This window comes from Echeneis naucrates, chromosome 21 (genome assembly GCF_900963305.1).
Source record: "Echeneis naucrates chromosome 21, fEcheNa1.1, whole genome shotgun sequence".
NCBI lineage: Eukaryota > Metazoa > Chordata > Actinopteri > Carangiformes > Echeneidae > Echeneis > Echeneis naucrates.
This window is the reverse complement of record NC_042531.1, coordinates 1,096,335-1,113,972: the sequence shown is the minus strand read 5'-3', so window position 1 is coordinate 1,113,972 and position 17,638 is coordinate 1,096,335. Positions and strand designations below refer to the sequence as shown.

The 17,638-nt window shown below is 41.6% G+C and overlaps 2 protein-coding genes across 2 annotated transcripts; both read left to right on the top strand.

Annotated features, from left to right (window-relative positions):
* The first annotated feature begins 907 nt into the window (after positions 1 to 907).
* Positions 908 to 3,832, top strand: fundc1 (FUN14 domain containing 1). Its single transcript, XM_029492939.1, has 5 exons — positions 908 to 1,013; positions 1,424 to 1,577; positions 2,478 to 2,553; positions 2,660 to 2,788; positions 3,126 to 3,832. Exons 1-5 carry the CDS (start codon positions 995 to 997, stop codon positions 3,201 to 3,203), a joined length of 456 nt encoding a protein of 151 aa, XP_029348799.1. The 5' UTR covers positions 908 to 994; the 3' UTR covers positions 3,204 to 3,832.
* Positions 3,833 to 4,172: 340 nt separating this feature from the next.
* On the top strand, positions 4,173 to 15,054 carry efhc2 (EF-hand domain (C-terminal) containing 2). The gene is made up of 15 exons (XM_029530699.1): positions 4,173 to 4,214; positions 4,633 to 4,821; positions 5,091 to 5,241; positions 5,453 to 5,676; positions 6,343 to 6,594; positions 7,808 to 7,915; positions 8,557 to 8,695; positions 9,485 to 9,650; positions 9,750 to 9,892; positions 10,397 to 10,593; positions 10,775 to 10,908; positions 11,579 to 11,773; positions 12,807 to 12,899; positions 13,195 to 13,294; positions 14,926 to 15,054. Exons 1-15 carry the CDS (start codon positions 4,173 to 4,175, stop codon positions 15,052 to 15,054), a joined length of 2,262 nt encoding a protein of 753 aa, XP_029386559.1.
* Positions 15,055 to 17,638: the final 2,584 nt, after the last annotated feature.

Below are 17,638 nucleotides of genomic sequence, written 5' to 3'. Positions count from 1 at the left end.
TCGCGCACGCGCGGACGAACGCGCGCACGCACACATCAAAGAGGCCTCCAAGTCCCGCCCTCCGAATCCTCCCATTGGGTCCTGGCGCTGTATTGTGATTACGTAACTGTAATTTCAAAGCAGTCCATTGGTCAAAATGGCTGCCATGTTTGTGTCCGGGGGGGGACGACTGTCAAGGATGTTTGTTGCAACGTTGCACAAATACACACACTGATAAATTAGATGATATCAGATCAGATGGATAGATAGATACAACGCCAAATGTTCACCATTAAAAACTGTACTGACACTTTAATTAAAGTTACACTTTGGTTTCACTGCTGTAAAATCCATTAATGTGTTTAATTTGACAGTAGCCATATCTTCACATGAAAAAAGAAATAACAAAAAATTCTTCAAAATCCTGACTCTCCACAACTGTGTCATAATGTCTCCATTGTATTTTTGAACCACCTGGGTATTGTTCACTGAAACTTGATGAAGCTGCCCGGCTGACAGACTTGTGAACTTTTTGGTCACTTTTAAAACGTCCCACTTTGGGCTCAGTTAAGTAAATCTATCTATCTATCTAATCTCTATGTAATCTCGTCGCGATTTTCCTTTAGATTGCATCTTTTTGGTAGTGGATGAATGGCTTTTTATTATTCATTTAGGTATATAACACCATACACCTTAACTCAGAATAATGAAACCATATTAACTACAAATTATACTGCACTGATTATATTTAGCATTGTAACCCTTATTCCACTTATTGTTTCAGCCCATGTTTTCCGAATAGATAGATGTAAACATTGATATGTACAACATGTATTTGTTGTCAATGTCTTGTCTTCCTGAACAGCGTTTTAACTTTGTGTGAAGACAAAGCAGTTATTTTTTATTGTTATTATTATGTAATTCCCAGGTGTACCTGTCTCTTTCTCTGTGACCGTTAACATTATGTAAATGACGCCGGACGTGCAGGCAGCTGAGGACACAGCCGGACTCCAAAATGGCGAACCGCAGACAGGGTGAGCAGGCCTGCTAAACACTCCCATCTCCGTGTTTTATCGGGACGCGGCTCATCGTTTCTGCCTGAAAACTCTCTCAGGACGTGTTTGTTGAGCTTTTCCCGACATGTGTGTGTCCGTGTTGTCTCCAGACTGAGCGTTGGCGCTAACTTTTTCCTGCCCCATTAGCGTCACTTGTCTGATCATGCTAACTTAACGTCGGGCCTAAAACTTTACTAAGTTAGCGTTAGCTTCTGTTAACTCACACCGTCAGTCTCTAAGATGTAACTTCGTGTTTAATGTTGGTGTTAACTCTCTAACAGCTATTGTATTCGGGCAGTCAAACCTTTAATGTCCGTGTTGCCTTGTTTATTTTATTTTGGGGTGATGCTATCAAATGCTAACTGTTTTTAATGTTTCTGTTCGCGAAGACATAGAAGAGGAGATTTACGACAAGGTCGTGGATCTGACAGAATATGCCAAACGGCAGCGATGGTGGAACCGCATTTTCGGAAAGAACTCCGGGCCAGTGGCGGAGAAATACTCGGTGGCCTCCCAGATAGCCATAGGGGGAGTGAGTGGATGGTAAATATTCTGTCCTCAAACGCACCATGTTGCCTTCAGGTACCAAGCGCTAACTCCCCCACGTGGTTCCTCGCTGATAAATAGCATGCACAGATGATATAAACTCTTTGGGTGGCTTAGAAATACTGAAGTGCTCCTGTAGGTATATCACACACCCCCCCGGTGACCTTCCCTTGTATCCTCATGTCTCATCTGTCAGCCCTGTAGTTACTTTCACCTGAGTGGAGTGTTCTACATGTGAGGGTATACAGTATACACCTACTTTAGAAAACACTGCCTCTTCCTTTAGTTCTGCATTATTGCAGTTTTTCATTGTGCACTTTGTATCACACCAAACAATGCTTTAGACCTTAAATCCTGGGTCCTGGCAGGTAAATCTTAACGTCAGTTCAAAGACAGAAGTCTGAGTTAAATTGGGCCAGGAGTGCACCACAGCTCTGCTCCGTCTCCCTCAGTATCCAATAATTGCCACTTCTATTATTTTTCATTTCCTGATTAAAAACATAGTGGCATTTGAGACTGAAGAATTTGCACCAGTCCAAAGGGATGTTCATTATACATACACACATGAATGTTACATGCACTCATAGACATCATATTGCATGAACTCCAATCAAATACAGCAGCCACCTCATAAGGGGAAAAACCCTGATTGCAAGTGTTTGTACCTCTGAGCTTACAGTCTGATACTTTATAAAGTTTACTGAGATTTAGAGTGTGTATTGACTATGCTGTCTGTTAAATTGGCTTAGGTATGTACAGCACTGGTGAAATAAGTAAGCAGAGATTAAATAAGGCCAGAGCGTAGCCCACCCTTCTTACAAACGCCCATTTAACCTCTGATTGAACTCATTGGTTATGGGAGCTTAACTTTGATACTTTGTCTCCAATTTGTTTTAGGTGTGCAGGATATCTCTTCCAGAAGGTTGGGAAAGTTGCTGCTACAGCTGTAGGGGGAGGTCTTCTGCTGTTACAGGTATTCTTGCATCACCAGGCATAAACACTCAAAGGGTTAACCACAGAAAAAGTAATTTTGGGGCATGCCTTTCATCTTGTTTCTATTTGCATGTTTCTTTCTTCAGATAGCTAACAATAGTGGGTACATCCAGGTGGACTGGAAGAGAGTAGAAAAGGATGTCAACAAAGCCAAGAAGCAGTTAAAAAAGAGCACCAATCAGGCAGGCCCAGAGCTGAACACATTTGTTGAAAAGGTGAGACCTCACAATACTATTGGTTGCTTTATTTCAGTTGCCCAACTCCCAAAAGAACATTCAGCCCTGGATATTTGATCTGTGCAATCATATGTACAACTGGGTTATTTTAAACCTTAAAAGTGCACCACACTGGATTGTAAAATGTCTTTTAAACCAATTATGTCGTTATGTAATGATTTACAATGACCTCTTCAATGATGGTGGACTGTTAGCCACACTCTACTAATTACAGTTTCTCCATTAAATGTTATATTTTCAGTCCGTTTTCAGATTGCATTTGAATGTGAGTAATAAATGTGCCATTCAACTGATGATTGTTTTTTTGCATTTTCAGTCAACAGAGTTTGTAAAGAAAAACATTGTTGTCACCAGCGGTTTCATTGGAGGATTCCTGCTCGGCCTGGCATCTTAGAGCCTGTGTCTCCTTTTCTATGATGTCATGCTGAATTGTAGGTCAAAAGTATAAATCATTGCTGGATGGGTTTAAGTGTTTTCACAGCAAGACACCTATTTCAGACTAGCTTGTAGTTATGTGTCTTTACAAGAGCTGCACATCTACAACTTCAATACCGTACCTCCATGTGAAGAGAAAATAGGAAAGTGGAATTTTTGAGCGGCCTTCGTGAACCACTCCAGGAAAAATGATGAAATGTGTAATGCAGAATTGATTAAGTTGACCAGAATATTGCATTTTTTTATGTATTTATTTTTAGCATATAATCATTGCACTAGAGGGGGAAAATGACAATAAAGCCAAATACAATGCAGCCAAGTGCACAGAGAAAAACTCACCCTCACGGTGGAGGGTTCCTGTAGAAATCTATCAATGCCTGTGTTATGTATATCAATTCCAGACATAATTAATTGTTAAACCTGAATTTTATCCCAAAGTTCTCCATGTTTATGAATTGTTACCATCCCCCACATCTGTTTTTTAATGGTTTGTTTAGACATTAACATTAGGTTCAGTGGGCTGTGGTTCGTCTCTCTACTCTGTATGTTTGATGAATAAAACAGAATAAAAAAATAAGTGAAAATGAATTAGAGTTGTTTGTGTGTTTGAAGAATCAAAGCACAGGTGCATCTACGGTTTATAGATATTAAAGAAAAAGGGGGAAAAACAGCCACCTTTGTATGAATTTAAAAACCTGTTAAGACATTATGAATTCACAATTTGAAATCTCCCGAAAGATTATTTATTTTTATTTGGCAAAAGTAAAAGTTGTTTAAAAAAAAAAAATCATAATCAGAAGTTGTCACGCAGACTTCCGGTAGCAGCGTTGCTAGGAGACGCCTTGAAACAAAGCGTCTCCACGGTAACCGATAACAGACGGCGAAAGTTTTGCAGCAGAAAACAACCGACGAGTTTCTGAACGGCGTCATGTCTGTACCTTTTCTACCAGGAGCTTCCCCCAATAAACAGGCAAGTGTTTATTTTGTATTTTTGATTTATTTTGACATCTTTTCCGTCAGCTCGGGCACCCCGTAGAGGCTAAGTTAAGCTAAGTTAGCATCAAAGTCTTGATGAATGTGTTGAGCAGCATAATTGGCTAATGAAGATGAGAGTCACCTCCTATTACATTACTTTACCATTATGAGATATAGGCCAACAGGTGAAGTTTCCTCAAAGGTTAGACCTTTGAGCCATCATTACTTGATTAAAAGGAAACCATCTGTATCTTACTGAAAATGTGTTTCTCATAAATGTCACTCATAAATCTGCTTCTTATAGATACATTCGCAGTTGATATATATATATATATATATATATATATATATATATATATATGACTCATATCACAGTATTTTTTCAGAGATGCTTTCTCCCTTATGTATCACAGCTGGGGAGGGAGAGATTTCACAAATCCCAACATTTTGACTACTCCAACGGAGTCCCCATGATGGTGGGATCTGAGAAGCCCGGCATCGGAGGAGATGTTTTAGTCGGCCAGAAGATTAAACCCATACATTCTGTCTACCCCAAAGGACAAGGCAGTGATTTACCATCATGGGTCGCCTTTGACAAACAGGTGAAATGTAGCACTGGTTATATAAATATAAATGCAAAGTCTAGTCTGCAGGATTTTACATGCAGTTGTCATTTAAATCTGATATTGTTTAATAATTAGTACAGTATGCCGCTTAATTTGGATATGGTTACTGATCAGGTTATATTTAAACAATTTTACCAAGTGTGCCCTAGGACAAATATTTGTGTGTCATGCCCCTAACCCAATGGATTTATGCTGAATAGATAAGGTGATCAGATCCATGAACTAAATGCCTTGTTTCCCGCCAGGCTTTGTGTTTTGAAGCCTACTTTCAGGAAGCTGTGCCTGAGGCACAGGATGAGAAACACAGAATCAGAAAGTGCAACATCTATTTCTTCCTGGAAGATGATACAGTACAGGTGGTGGAGCCAGCATATAAGAACAGTGGCATTCCTCAAGGTGAGGAGGGAATATTTGTTGCTTTGTGATATCACAGAAAATGTAATGTCATGGTGAAAATGTTTTATTCTTCCTCCTGTTTTGCTGCATTCAAGTTTCCAACTGATTACATCACCCATTGTCCGCACTGGTCAGACAATAAACTTATTGGAGACACGAGAGACAGTTTGATACCTGTCACTTCCCACTGCTGTGTTATTTTTTGGGGCAGGAACACTGATCCGCCGCCACCGCATCCCCCTGCCTCCCCCAGACGATGACCAGTTCTACAACGTTTTCCATTTCAACATCAACCAACAGATGGTGCTGTACTCCCGCACCTTCACAGTGACCAACTGTGACTGTTTTACAAAGAACTTTCTCACCAGGCTTGGAGTGCATGTAAATGACCCTACGACAGCACCAGAAGACCCCTACACCAACCTCCGGCAGCAGGTACCAGGCATTAGAATTGGACCATTTCTGACACACCTACAGATAGATAGATAGATAGATAGATAGATAGATATACTTTATTTATCCCAGGCTGGCAAATTGCAGTGTAGCAGCAGCATTACACACAGAGACATCAAACAACATAGGATAAGAATAAAAATATATACAGTAAAGAACAAATTCTACATAATTAATATCAAAATAGCAAACAAAAGCAATAGAAATAAAAATGTTCTGTACAAAGGAAAAAGTATATACAACAAATGGCAGTGTTGGTTTAGTGCAAAGTCACAGGTCAGAATGAAATATCACATCTAACTAAGATCTAAAGAAAAAATGATCACATCATATAAGCCTCGTTATGAAAATCTTATTTTATGTTTCTGTCATAATTTAGTCTATAACATCAATAATCATAGCCCAGTTTCTTCACTATGAACTGCTTTTTATAGTAGATACAGATCATCATTCATATTGAAATTAGATTAATGATTTAGGTACAATGTTAAAATGAGTTGTTGAAAACTTATCATTCAACCAACACATTTTTTTAACACTGCTGCGCTGTTGATGATAGTGATTAAAAATACTGATAAATGTCAAAAATAAAGCAAAAAAGTATTTCATGTGCATAATTGATCTTATTTCACATGGTTTCTTGTCCAGGCTGAGAAAAATATGAACCCTTTTCGGCCGTACGAGAAGCGTGATACCCTGAAGCAGTTCCTGGAACTTGACTGCAAAGTCCTGCGCTTCTACTGCCTCTGGGACAACACAGAGAGTACGATCAGGGAGCCACGGCAACTCATACTGCATTATTACCTGGCTGATGACACCATAGAGATCCTAGAGGTCGTCCCCCCAAACTCTGGGAGAGACCGTGTGCCCAAATTCTTGCGGCGTAGCAAACTACCTAAGGTGAAGCAGCACGATAGAAACTGTACAAGAAGGTTATATTATTTTGGACTTGGGAAAGAAAAGAGGAGGAATTGATAAATATTTGTTGTCCAGGAGAGGAAGGATTGAAACACAAATCCTGAATGGTACAGAAATCCCCAGTGAAAGTCCCAGAAGTCCCAGAATTTTGATGAATTCTCAAGGATTTTTGGACTATATGAATTCTGCTTTTGTAAATGTTTGTTCTAAACCTTGCAATGCCTCTGTTTCTAGTTGAGAGAGTCCTTTTCGTCTTTCTCCCACCATCCCTGCCTTCACCAAGACTTCATTCAGTCTGACAGGCCCACTGCAGCATTCAGTCTCCCTCAAGCACTTTGGCTTTCTCCTCGAGTTACTGACTGAAGCCTTATTCATCTTGAAAGACAGCCAGGACTCAGTCATGTGTGTCTGTGTGTGTTTGTGTATGTTTTCAGTCCAGTAATTTTGTTTGTTTTAATGCCTTTTATTAAATGTCAGCCCCAAAGGTTGACCAGGATCCACCATCCAATGGGAAATCGCATTGTCCTTAGTGACAGATGACATCTTTAATCTGCCTATTTATTCTGTCTCTCTCTCTGTGTCACTGTCATCAGGTTCAGTTCGGCATTAAAGCTGATAATATTATATTGTCAGATTTTGAGAGAAGATTTCTCTATTTCACTTGTGGTATATTGTGAAGTGACTCTTCGCAGGGCTTCCTGTATCACCCTCAGACTGTGGTCACAGAGGCTGTATTTGATCAGAAACTGTCTCTGCTTTGTGTCTGACAGAAAGGAGACACTTCTTCCAAGAATCTACAACTAAATCTGCTGGCCCTGGATGTGGCTCTCTCAGAGAACTATGACCTAAATGAACCTTCACACATCTGCCAATTTATATTTGGGGTCAAGTGTGTTTTGGGTTTCAGTATGGCTTGTCCATTGTTCAGATAAAAATACTTTCTCAGTGTCATTAGATTATTTTTTTCCTTATTAGTTGGTGGTCTACAGGGAATTTAATCAGTAGTTCTCATGACCAGCTGACTGAGGGGCTCAGGTCTTAGGTAGTACTCTTCAATGTCAGTAATCTGAGGTTGATGACCTAATTTTGCTCTCTCCGTCCTGTGTCAGATGCATAGTGTTGTTCAGCGACGTGAAGGTCTTGTATCTTTGTTTCTTCCCTCACCTCCCTGTGGTTGTCTGCTTTTTCCCTGCAGCATCCTTCTGGCCTGGTGAAGCAGCCGGGACAGAGCACGGACCGCACAGTGCTCAATGTGTTTGCCTCGCCAAGTCAAGGAAAACGCTATATACTGGACAGCCTCAAAGTACGTCCTGTTGTGCTCACACCACAAACATGCCGACATCACAACAAATGATATTCACTGAAGGGATCACAAAAGAGAGAGACTGTGGCATAACCCAGGAGTTTAAATACTGAAGGTCGGCCTATTTTCTTCGAGTAAAAGGTGTTAGTTTAGTGAACTTAATGCTATAGTACAGAGTGTTATATAATATCTGGGTGGAGCCTCCCCTCTTCCAGCTAATTGTTGCCCGTGTACACATAAACAGGAATCCATAAAGTTGTGGTTTTCTGAGTTTGGTTTGAAAGAACTGGTTATGGGTGGAGTCCTGACCTCAACCCTATAAATTGACTGTGAGCCTAATATCAGTAATGCTGTTGTGGTTCAATCAAACTGAATTATTGCGTCCAACACAATCTTGCAGTAATCCTTCTCACAACAGCGGAAAATTATATGGTATGGCATAATAACGCCCACGGTTTTGTAAAAAGGATCACAAATGCTACTAGACTTTTGGCCTTAAAGGGAGCTCATTAATGGGCAGCAGTGAAATGTTAAAATAGCTTAACAATCAAATCACGTACATTCAGTCAAATAACAACACTGTGATCAGTTAGAAACTTCAGATTGGTCTTTCACTCTGTCTCGCTCTCCGCCCCATGCAGACAGGAGCTGTCCAGGAGGAGTTTTATAAGGACTGTGATCTTATCGTAGGTGGGGAGGTTAATGTCCTCGGCAGGAGAGTCATCCTCGCCGACTGTGACAACTTCACCAAAGACTACTACCGCTCCAAATATGGCATTGGTAACCAATAACATCATGCTGTTTATTATTTGTTCTAGTATTGCTAAAATAAATTTCATTATTCAGGTAAAACTGTTTCAATCAAGAAGAAATTTTGTAATGTTTTTTAGATCAAATTATTAATTCAGAACTATAAACTGATTTAAAAAGAAAAAGAAAAAGAAGGTCTCACACCAGCAGCAGTTTCACATTTTATTCATTATTATTTATACTTCAGCGTGCAATTAATTTCAGTTATTTGTTCCTTATCCCTGCACCACATTAATCTTCACACTTGGGGGCGATACAAGCAAGCAGGTGCAAGACAACCAGCACACGATGCCCTTGTTCATGAAGGGTTTGTCTATACAAAGCTGGACTGAACTCTATCTCTGACCTGTCTAACATTCAGCTTCTGTCAGTCCATTTGTGCTTAATGGGCATTAGAACCAGTAACACAGATCAGCCTCACTGTTGTTGACATCAGATACTCAGGCCCTTCAGCTCTGGGGACCACCACTGCCCCCCCGCAGGGGAAACTCAAGCTGGTCCTGGATGTGTCAGCCACCTTGGGCAGGTTTTGGGGCTTGCAGCATTAGTCACAGTGGTAAACTAATGACAGGCCACTGTAATGGAGGGTCCCTACTGACTCTGAGCAGTCAGAGGTCAGCTCTGGGTTACAGTCTGACCCAAGCTGCGGTTCCCCTGCATGGATGGATTACCTGGTGCCCTCTGATCATTTCAGCTCTCTTTCTGGCTGTCTCTCTTTGTCTAAGTGTTTTGTCTTTTCCTTTTCCATCTTCCTCTCAGAGGACTTCACCCCTGTACACTACAAAGCTCCTGTAGCCCCGAAGCCCCGGAGGTTTGTGCCCCCCTACAACGGCTTTGGCTCAGAGGAGGACTCACTAAGCTCCTGCCTGAGTCTGCAGCCCAAGCCCCCGCGGAAAGACTTAAAAAAAATTATAAAGAAAGACAGGTTGGACAAGTTGTAGTCACAGTAATAATCAAGTTATACACTGAAATACTTGTGCCTGTGTTTTCATGGTAGCCCAACACTGTGTGTTTGTCTCGCTAGATGTGGTCTAGAGAGCAATGTGCTGATTTTCCGCGCAAAGATGGTAACTGCCAATCCAGTTGACAGAGCGAGGGTGTTTATCATTTCCTTCTACCTCTCTGATGACTCCATCAGTGTGTTTGAACGGCCACAGAGGAACTCAGGTACAAACATTTGGACCGAGCTGCACCAGAACCACTAACTAGACATGAGATAAAAATCTATGACTCTCAGGGTAAACATTAGGTTTGTCAGATTCCAAAATCCAAAATCTTAGAAAAAGAGATGAAAAAATGGATGTGTGGTTCATGTACCTACTTTCACAGGGATGGAGAGATTCCTATTGATGTAAATCATTATTTTTTTGTTTGTAACATGATTCAAAACTGATTACTTCAGGGACCACAATATGACATCCAACCATACTTTTGATTAGGGGATAAAATATATTGCCAGCTTGATATACAGTACAGGCCATAGGTTTGGACACACCTTCTCATTCAAATGAATAGTGTGTCCAAACTTTTGGCCTGTACTGTACAAATGATATAGCTTCATTAAAATTGCATGTTAATAATGTTGTGTTATGTGAAGTATAGCAAGTTTCAATGGAAGGAGTAAAATGAAGTATTGACCTCTCTCATTGTTCCTTCCCTCTCTCATATCAGGGGTGATTGGTGGCAAATTTCTGGAGCGTGGCCGTGTGAAGAAACCAGGCCAGGCAGTGTTCAAAAGTGAGCCATCCGAGTACTTTAAAGCTCAAGATCTGTACGTGGGAGCGACGCTCTGCCTCAATAATAAGAACTTCCAGCTTCTGCATGCAGATGAATACACCCTCAGTTATATGGAGAAACATGATGAGGAGGTAGGGAAGGACACAAAGGAGGGGTGTAGTTTTCCTATGGTAGGATTTAGCATCACAAGCCTGTTTTCCATGGTGATCTCCATTGCAGGATAATAGATTAAACATGGTTAGAGTCTGGTTCAGGGACAGGTAACCTGTTCTAACTGCACAACCATTACCTTTTGTGTGTGACTGTCTGAAGTTTCCCATAGCCAACCTGGGCAACATCTTCAGTAAACTTCGCTCCATCCCAGTAGAGAAACAGAGTGAGATCAGGAAGTTTCTGACGCTCAGTGACCCCACCAACACTGGCCTCATCCCTTTTGAGTCTCTCAGGTATAGTAGAGCGGTTCAGAGTCTCCAGTTACCCCAACCGTGAAATTCCTGCCAACAGTGTTCTCGATAGCAGGAATCTTAGATAGTGACATGTTCTTTGAGATGTAAGCTGTGTCCCAGTTTGGGGGGGCAGGTCCTGCAGAGGACTCACACGGTGTGGCTACTTTTGCCTAACAACTTCAACAACAACTCTTTTTCCACATAGACTTGAGGTTTTAATGGCCTTTTTCAATAGTTTTACCATAAACTGAATCCACACACCTACATTTAAAAGTGTAATCCTTTGTCTTTTCTTTTTCTTTGGCTGCCATATTATTTTATTACCGGTGCACAATGACTTAATATTGAGTTGCAAAGGATCCACCAATTGGATTGTTAATCTACCAGGAAAGGAGAACATGTTTTTGGACTACAGATGAAGGAGCCCTTGAAATGTGACGGTCCAGAAACTCTCAATCTGATACAATGGTCTTTAAAGACAGCTTCCAAAGGATTAGACCTCAAATTGGACACAGCTGTAATTACTACCAAACCCAAGAGATGGAAATATTAAAAAATTACATGACAATGACAAAGCAAAGAGGAATTCCTTACACAATTTAAACTTTGGACTGCTGGATGTGAGGTTAACACCTCCCTTGTGTGTGTTTAACTGTGTGTGCCACGGCAGGGGTCTGCTGATGGGCTTGGACTGCAGACTGTCGGAGCACGAGGTTCTGGTGCTTGGCCGGCGTTTCTCACAGTATGAGCAGCCTGAGGTGGATGTGGGCCTGATGCTGGCTGCGGCCCAAGACCTCCTGAAAAAGAAGCACTTTCAAGAGCTCCCTGACATGACCAGAGCTTTTGCATATCGAGACCAACACAAGTGGGTAATACACATGCACATATATAAACACAAAATGCAAAGTGCAGGCCAGAGGACACACACACAAACACACACTCACACACACTTGAGCTGTCTCTGTTACTGTCTTTCTCCCAATCTTTCAATCTTCTCAATTGTTTGTGCATATAATCAGTGTTTAAGACACAGACACCATATATAACTGTGTGTAGTTGTAGACCTTTTAGTCGGGTTGGCCGCCGGTGCCACAAGGTCAAGCTGACTTGTCTGTTTATTATAGCCGTGTTGACACCCTCAGTTAGCGTCAGATTGTTCATCAACATCCCTGTAATGAAGATGGCATGACAGGAATGAGCCTCTGACCTCTTTGGCACTGGTGTGGAAAACAACTGTTTCACACGCACACATTGACTTCATACAAACCCAGTTTGAGATAGATCCTCACTTACTTTATTGATCCCAGAGGGAAATTTTATTGTACTAATTTTGTTTTTATCCTGGAACTCCAGCTGAGCTCATAATTTGACATTTAAAAAAGTTTTTGTTTATGTCAAACTGCCTGTGATGCAGCTGCAAAGTTAAGCCACTGACTGAAACAGGCAGGATTAGGCCAGACCTTCTGAAGAGCCTCCCTTAAATACCCACTTGATTGTCCGAACTTCTGGTTGAGCAAATAAATACATTTTGCATGAAAGGTGGTTTGTTCTGATTTCAGACAGCCAAATTACAGACTGGGGGCTTCAAAATGACTGTCCAAAATCCAATCAATGAAGTCACAGTGTGTAGAAGAGTCACCATGACTTACAGGACTATCAGGATTGTGATGAAAAAGAAACAAGAGCATTACAGTTCCCCTTTAAAATATAAACACACATTTCTCATCACCTAGTAGGTTCAACTCACTGATTAAAGATTAGAACCGGCCCAATGAACATACAAAAAAACTGACCACAAATGTGCGTCAGGCTGATGTGGGTCCAAACCCCACAACTGGGATCTGGGCTCTTTGTTTTATGCCTGATTCACATGTCTTTGCTTCCCTTTGTGTCTCCAGAACTGGACGTCTCTCTGCCAAAGAGACAAGGACCATCTTGAAGGCCTTCCGACTCCCCCTTCCTGAGAACCTGCTCGGAGGTCTGCTCAGCAAGTAAGGGCCCACTAATCACTGAGCAGTCCAACAGAGCAGCTCAAGGTCCTGCTGTATTTTCAGAATGATTTTGAATGATTCACTTTCATTTGATTGTAAAGTATTGCTCAATTCTTTGCACAGAAATTTTTCTTGGCACAGTCAATAAAATACCTGAACCAGCATTTGGCCTTAAAACCACAACAAAATATGCACTGGAAGCCATGTGGATCAGATTCCTGTAAATCCAGTGGGAGCTGTTGTTGGAGGTTTTTTAAATGTACCTGTTTTTAATTTGGATGCTTGTCTGCCGGAGGTTTGCAGATGGGGATGAGATTGACTACCACGCCCTCCTCGCCGGCATTAACTGGGTAGAGCACCCAGCCCCCCCGGTAATGGCTGAAGACATCCTGAAGGTAAGAGAGATGAACAGCAGTAATTTATATTACACCAAACTTTTTAGAGGAGACTGACTGAGAAAAGTACAATTAGTGCATTCGCAGCGTGTGCAGATTTTTAAATAGTTGTAATTGAAAATCAATTCACATTTCACCCCCACCTGTGATGACTCAGTGCAGGAATGAGCCAAAAGCAGAACAAATGAGTGGGAAGGACTGGTCAAATAGGCAAGACGACAATTTATTGTGCAGGGGAAATGACTTAAGAGAGAAACACACATACTCGCACACACACGGACGCACTGATTCGGTCCACTCTCATTCTGTCCATGTGAGCCTTTCCCTTTGTTGTTGTGCCATGCTGTATATCTCTCTCCTGCTCACCTGGTTCTGCTTAGATTTGGCTGTAGTGAAGCATGTTAAATCAGAATTACATTGAAAAAGATACAAATACAAGCGAGAAGAACAAAGGAGTTACTTCCTTCCTTTTCGTCCACTCCTCTGTGTGTGTCTGTGTGTGTTTACCTGTCTGTCTATGGTTGTGTGCATATAACTAATCACTGGTGTGTTGACATTCTGGCCGGCCCTCACAACTTCTAGGTGTTATAAAATGTATTTGAAGGTGAATATTTGATTTTAAGGCCCATGTTGGAATCAGATCAAGGTTGAGATCAGACACATATGAGTAATGCTTATATGTCATGTCAACCAGTGTCCTCACAACTGTAGAAAGATCAGCGTCTGTGCGTGTGGGTGTGCTTATTTTATTCACCACTTTCATCTGTCACGGTTTCCAGCTGCTCTCCATCTAAACTCAAACCCACTCCTCCCAGACTGCCCCACCCCCCTCCAAAGGTGTCAGTTGTATTGTGTCTCTTCGTGAGAACATAAGAGGAATGTCACGTCGTCTGATCAGACTGACTGATCTCTTCCGAGAAGCAGTCTGGGTCACGTTGCCAATTTTTCTTATTGCCTCTGTTATTCTCTCCTCTTTTTTTTTCTTTCTCTCTTGTTCATTATATTTAACAATCTTGGGAACAACTCACTGCTTCCTGCTTTAAAGAAACGAGCTAATTTGAATTTGGCCTACAGTGTTAAAAATAAGTTCTTTTGTTTTCTGCATATGAGGTTCAATTAGTTTAATGGAGGTAAATGCAGCCATTGGTTTTACAACTTAAAAACAAGGCAGTGTTTTTTCCATAGAGCATTTGATACACCCAGAGAATTTAAAGTTTTCACCTTGGGTAAATCATTGGTTCTCCTCTAAACTGACACAAATTGGCCCTCAGACCTCCATCTTAGCAGAATTTTGATTTTAATTACAGAAAGGTTTTGAAACCAAGGACCAAAATATTTATATATTCTGTTATTGTGTTACTTGACAAGGAATCATAGTGAAAATAAACGACTCCCCTTATGCTGGGAAGCCCCCCAAGTAAAGTACCCCTGGAGTTTCCCAGATGCCAACTACTCGTTTAAAGTATACAACAAAAAACACAGCAAAAAAAAGTATTTCAGCAAGACAATGACAGTTAAAATATTGATATAGGGATAAAACTGAAAAAGTCCATTTCTGGCAGCGCTGAAATAAAAAATATTGGGTTGTTGTCAGAGTGTTTTTGAGACTTGTGTGTTTCTGTTGTCTACAGTTTGATGTAAATCAGAGAATTGATGCCGGCGAGGCTGCGGTAAAAAACATCAACTACTCTGCTCTACTGGAAGATGTGTTCAGCTTTCCCTTCAACAGCGGCGAGCAAACGTCCGACGCCACAACATAGACAGCACAGCAGGAGGTGAAACAGCATCGCCTCACAGACCTACACTACAAATGAAACAAATTGCGCAATTAAAGAGCACGGCACATCGGCTAAACCTTCATGCACGTTTTCATGTTGTGTTGTGGAAGAGATGTGAGGATGTGTTTGAGTGACTAGAAAGTTTGTTCTCTTGTGTGTGAGTGACTAGAAAGTTTGTTCTCTTGTGTGTGAGTGATTTGGCAGTAATAGTATGTTCTGGTGTCAGTTAACATGAGGGGGAAACGTTCTGAGAACACAGATGCTTTTTTGATGTTCTTGTGTGTGAGTCTGTTTGTGTGTTTACATGAGTTGGTGGGAATCCTTCTAAGGCACGAGGCAGCAAAGCAGAACCACATTTCAGGTCTGGCCAGCGTGCGCTCACATGTTGTTATCACAGAGCATTAGGCTTTATCCTCCAGCATGCTCTGGGTTGATGAGCAGGGAAGTTACCCTTGAAATAATTGATGTGTGGGTTTGTTTGTTTTTTTTTGACTGTGCTCTGCCGACATCTACGAACAAGACAGAAGCCATCAGCTATGTCAGCACACAGTAGAAACTGTAGATGGACTGTAAAAGAGTCCAAAAGCCAGAATGTGTATCCAGGCTTCAAAGACCTCATATGTTTATCATCAGGGCTAATTCTCAAATCTTACAGTGGGAAAGTTGTAGCTTCTTTATGTCTCTTTTGTTTTCTGTCATTGTTCTTCAGCACCTGTTTGAGACTCTCTGAGGCCTCAGTATCATTGGCTTATTATTGATAGTTATTATTATTTTTCTGTCAGCAAGACTAAAGGAAAGGTACTGAAAATATTTGGGGTCCATGCAGTCTAAAGGTAGATGTTAAAGGTCCATCTGTTTGACTTCCATGCGGACTTTGATTCTAAATCAGGTCTAGTTTCCATATTAATACAGTCAAAGTATCAGAGGTCTCAGTCCACAGAGAAAAGCTCACAGTCTGGATTCAGAAAGTGACCCTTAAAATCAGCCTTCAGGGACTTCTGGGTCTTTGTGACATCACAAAAAAAGTAGTCACTGCCCTCAGCCACACACCCAAGCCCCGCCCATCTGAACCTGCCATCCAACCTCTTAGGATTTGGATTCTCTGAGTGTTTACCTGAAGTCTCATATATTTTATTGGATCAATCAGCCAACAGGCAGCCAGATTGTCACTTCTATGTAAAAATGTGCCGTCTCCTTTGATTTATTAGCTCAGTAAAAGTTTTCTTAATGAGTTTATGGTCTCAGTCTAGAATCTTTTGTCTGAAGTCTTTGCTGTATTGTTTGACATTGGCTGTGGTGAAGGGCTTTACTCTGAGTGCGCTTCTACTTATGTGATTTATTTTGTTACACTAAAAGGATGAAACAAACAGAGTAGGAGGATGGGAGAGTTTAGGGGGAACAAGAGCTTTAATTTACAAGGAACGTCACTGTCATTATGAGGTTGTCTGTCTGTGTGTGGCAGTGTTAAGACTATAAAAAGGCACAGGTTGTTCAAGTGGAGGCGCCACTGTAATCAGAGCCGGTGTTGCAAATTCTAGTAAGGGAATAAGTCAAACATTAGGTAATCAAGCACCCAGTCCCCTCTACGCAGCAGGCACACACACTCACACACACTCCTGCCTCACCCCTTTCACACTGAGCACAGAAACAGTGCATTACATCACCCCAGGCATTATCAGGTCCCCTCTGTCTACTTTCACACATACTAAAATATTAGCCTCCCCAATCCCCAACCACCGAGACACAAAAGGTGACGTTGATGCGGTTAGCGGTGGCCAGGAGCTTCCCGAGCACATACCTGACCTTTTTTTTTTAGCCGGCCGAAGCATAACATAAGAAGTAGAGGGCAGTGAGGGAGGAAAGTCTGCTCCCCACCCCCCTACTGTCCTCGTCCACTGCTCCTTCTCCTCCCATCAGCCCCGGTCTCTGTCTCTTTGGGCCTTACATCCCATTTTCTGCCTTGTCATGCTCTGTGACTCAGCAACAGGAAACTAAATGAGGTGCATCCTCACCATTGGCCTGCACTGAATGATGTAGAAACATCCTTTAGGATTAGAAAAACACTGTTTTAACTTTTTTAATCAGAGGGTCCTTTAAAGCCGGAATTCAGAGCAAGTGTCAACTTTGATGTGTGAGCTGCCACCTGCTCTGTTCTCTGTTCTGATTGGTTGGTACAGTCTGTCAGTCACACCGTAGCCCCGCTCTCCTAACCCCTCCACTCTTTCCTGCTCTGTTTCCCTCTAAATGAACATCATGTTGTATTTCATACTGAGACCTTAAAGGAGCAGAAACATTTTCCCATAGACTTCAACAGAATCTGACTTTAGACTACAGCCAGCAGAGTCGCCCCCTGATGAACATTAGACAGAATGAACAGCCTGTTGGATCAAACAGAAAACAGTCAGCCAACCAGACACGAGGCCCAGATACTCTCTTCTGATTGGCTGTCTGGTCTGTTGTTTGTGGCGCTCCAGAGAGAAGCCTGAGAGAGGAGCTGGAAAACTACACTGAGATGGCTCTTGGTAATCTAATAGAGAGAAAACATTGGTAAAATGTAAAATATGGG

What these genes read in the sequence shown, in the direction of transcription:
- efhc2 (XM_029530699.1), top strand. Translation starts at nt 4,173, where the DNA reads ATGTCTGTACCTTTTCTACCAGGAGCTTCCCCCAATAAACAG. An exon ending in CCGCTCCAAATATGGCATTG is followed by an intron (nt 8,696 to 9,484) that starts GTAACCAATAAC and finishes TCTTCCTCTCAG; the next exon opens with AGGACTTCACCCCTGTACAC. An exon ending in TGGCTGAAGACATCCTGAAG is followed by an intron (nt 13,295 to 14,925) that starts GTAAGAGAGATG and finishes TGTTGTCTACAG; the next exon opens with TTTGATGTAAATCAGAGAAT.
- fundc1 (XM_029492939.1), top strand. An exon ending in ATAGGGGGAGTGAGTGGATG is followed by an intron (nt 1,578 to 2,477) that starts GTAAATATTCTG and finishes AATTTGTTTTAG; the next exon opens with GTGTGCAGGATATCTCTTCC. An exon ending in GAGGTCTTCTGCTGTTACAG is followed by an intron (nt 2,554 to 2,659) that starts GTATTCTTGCAT and finishes TTCTTTCTTCAG; the next exon opens with ATAGCTAACAATAGTGGGTA.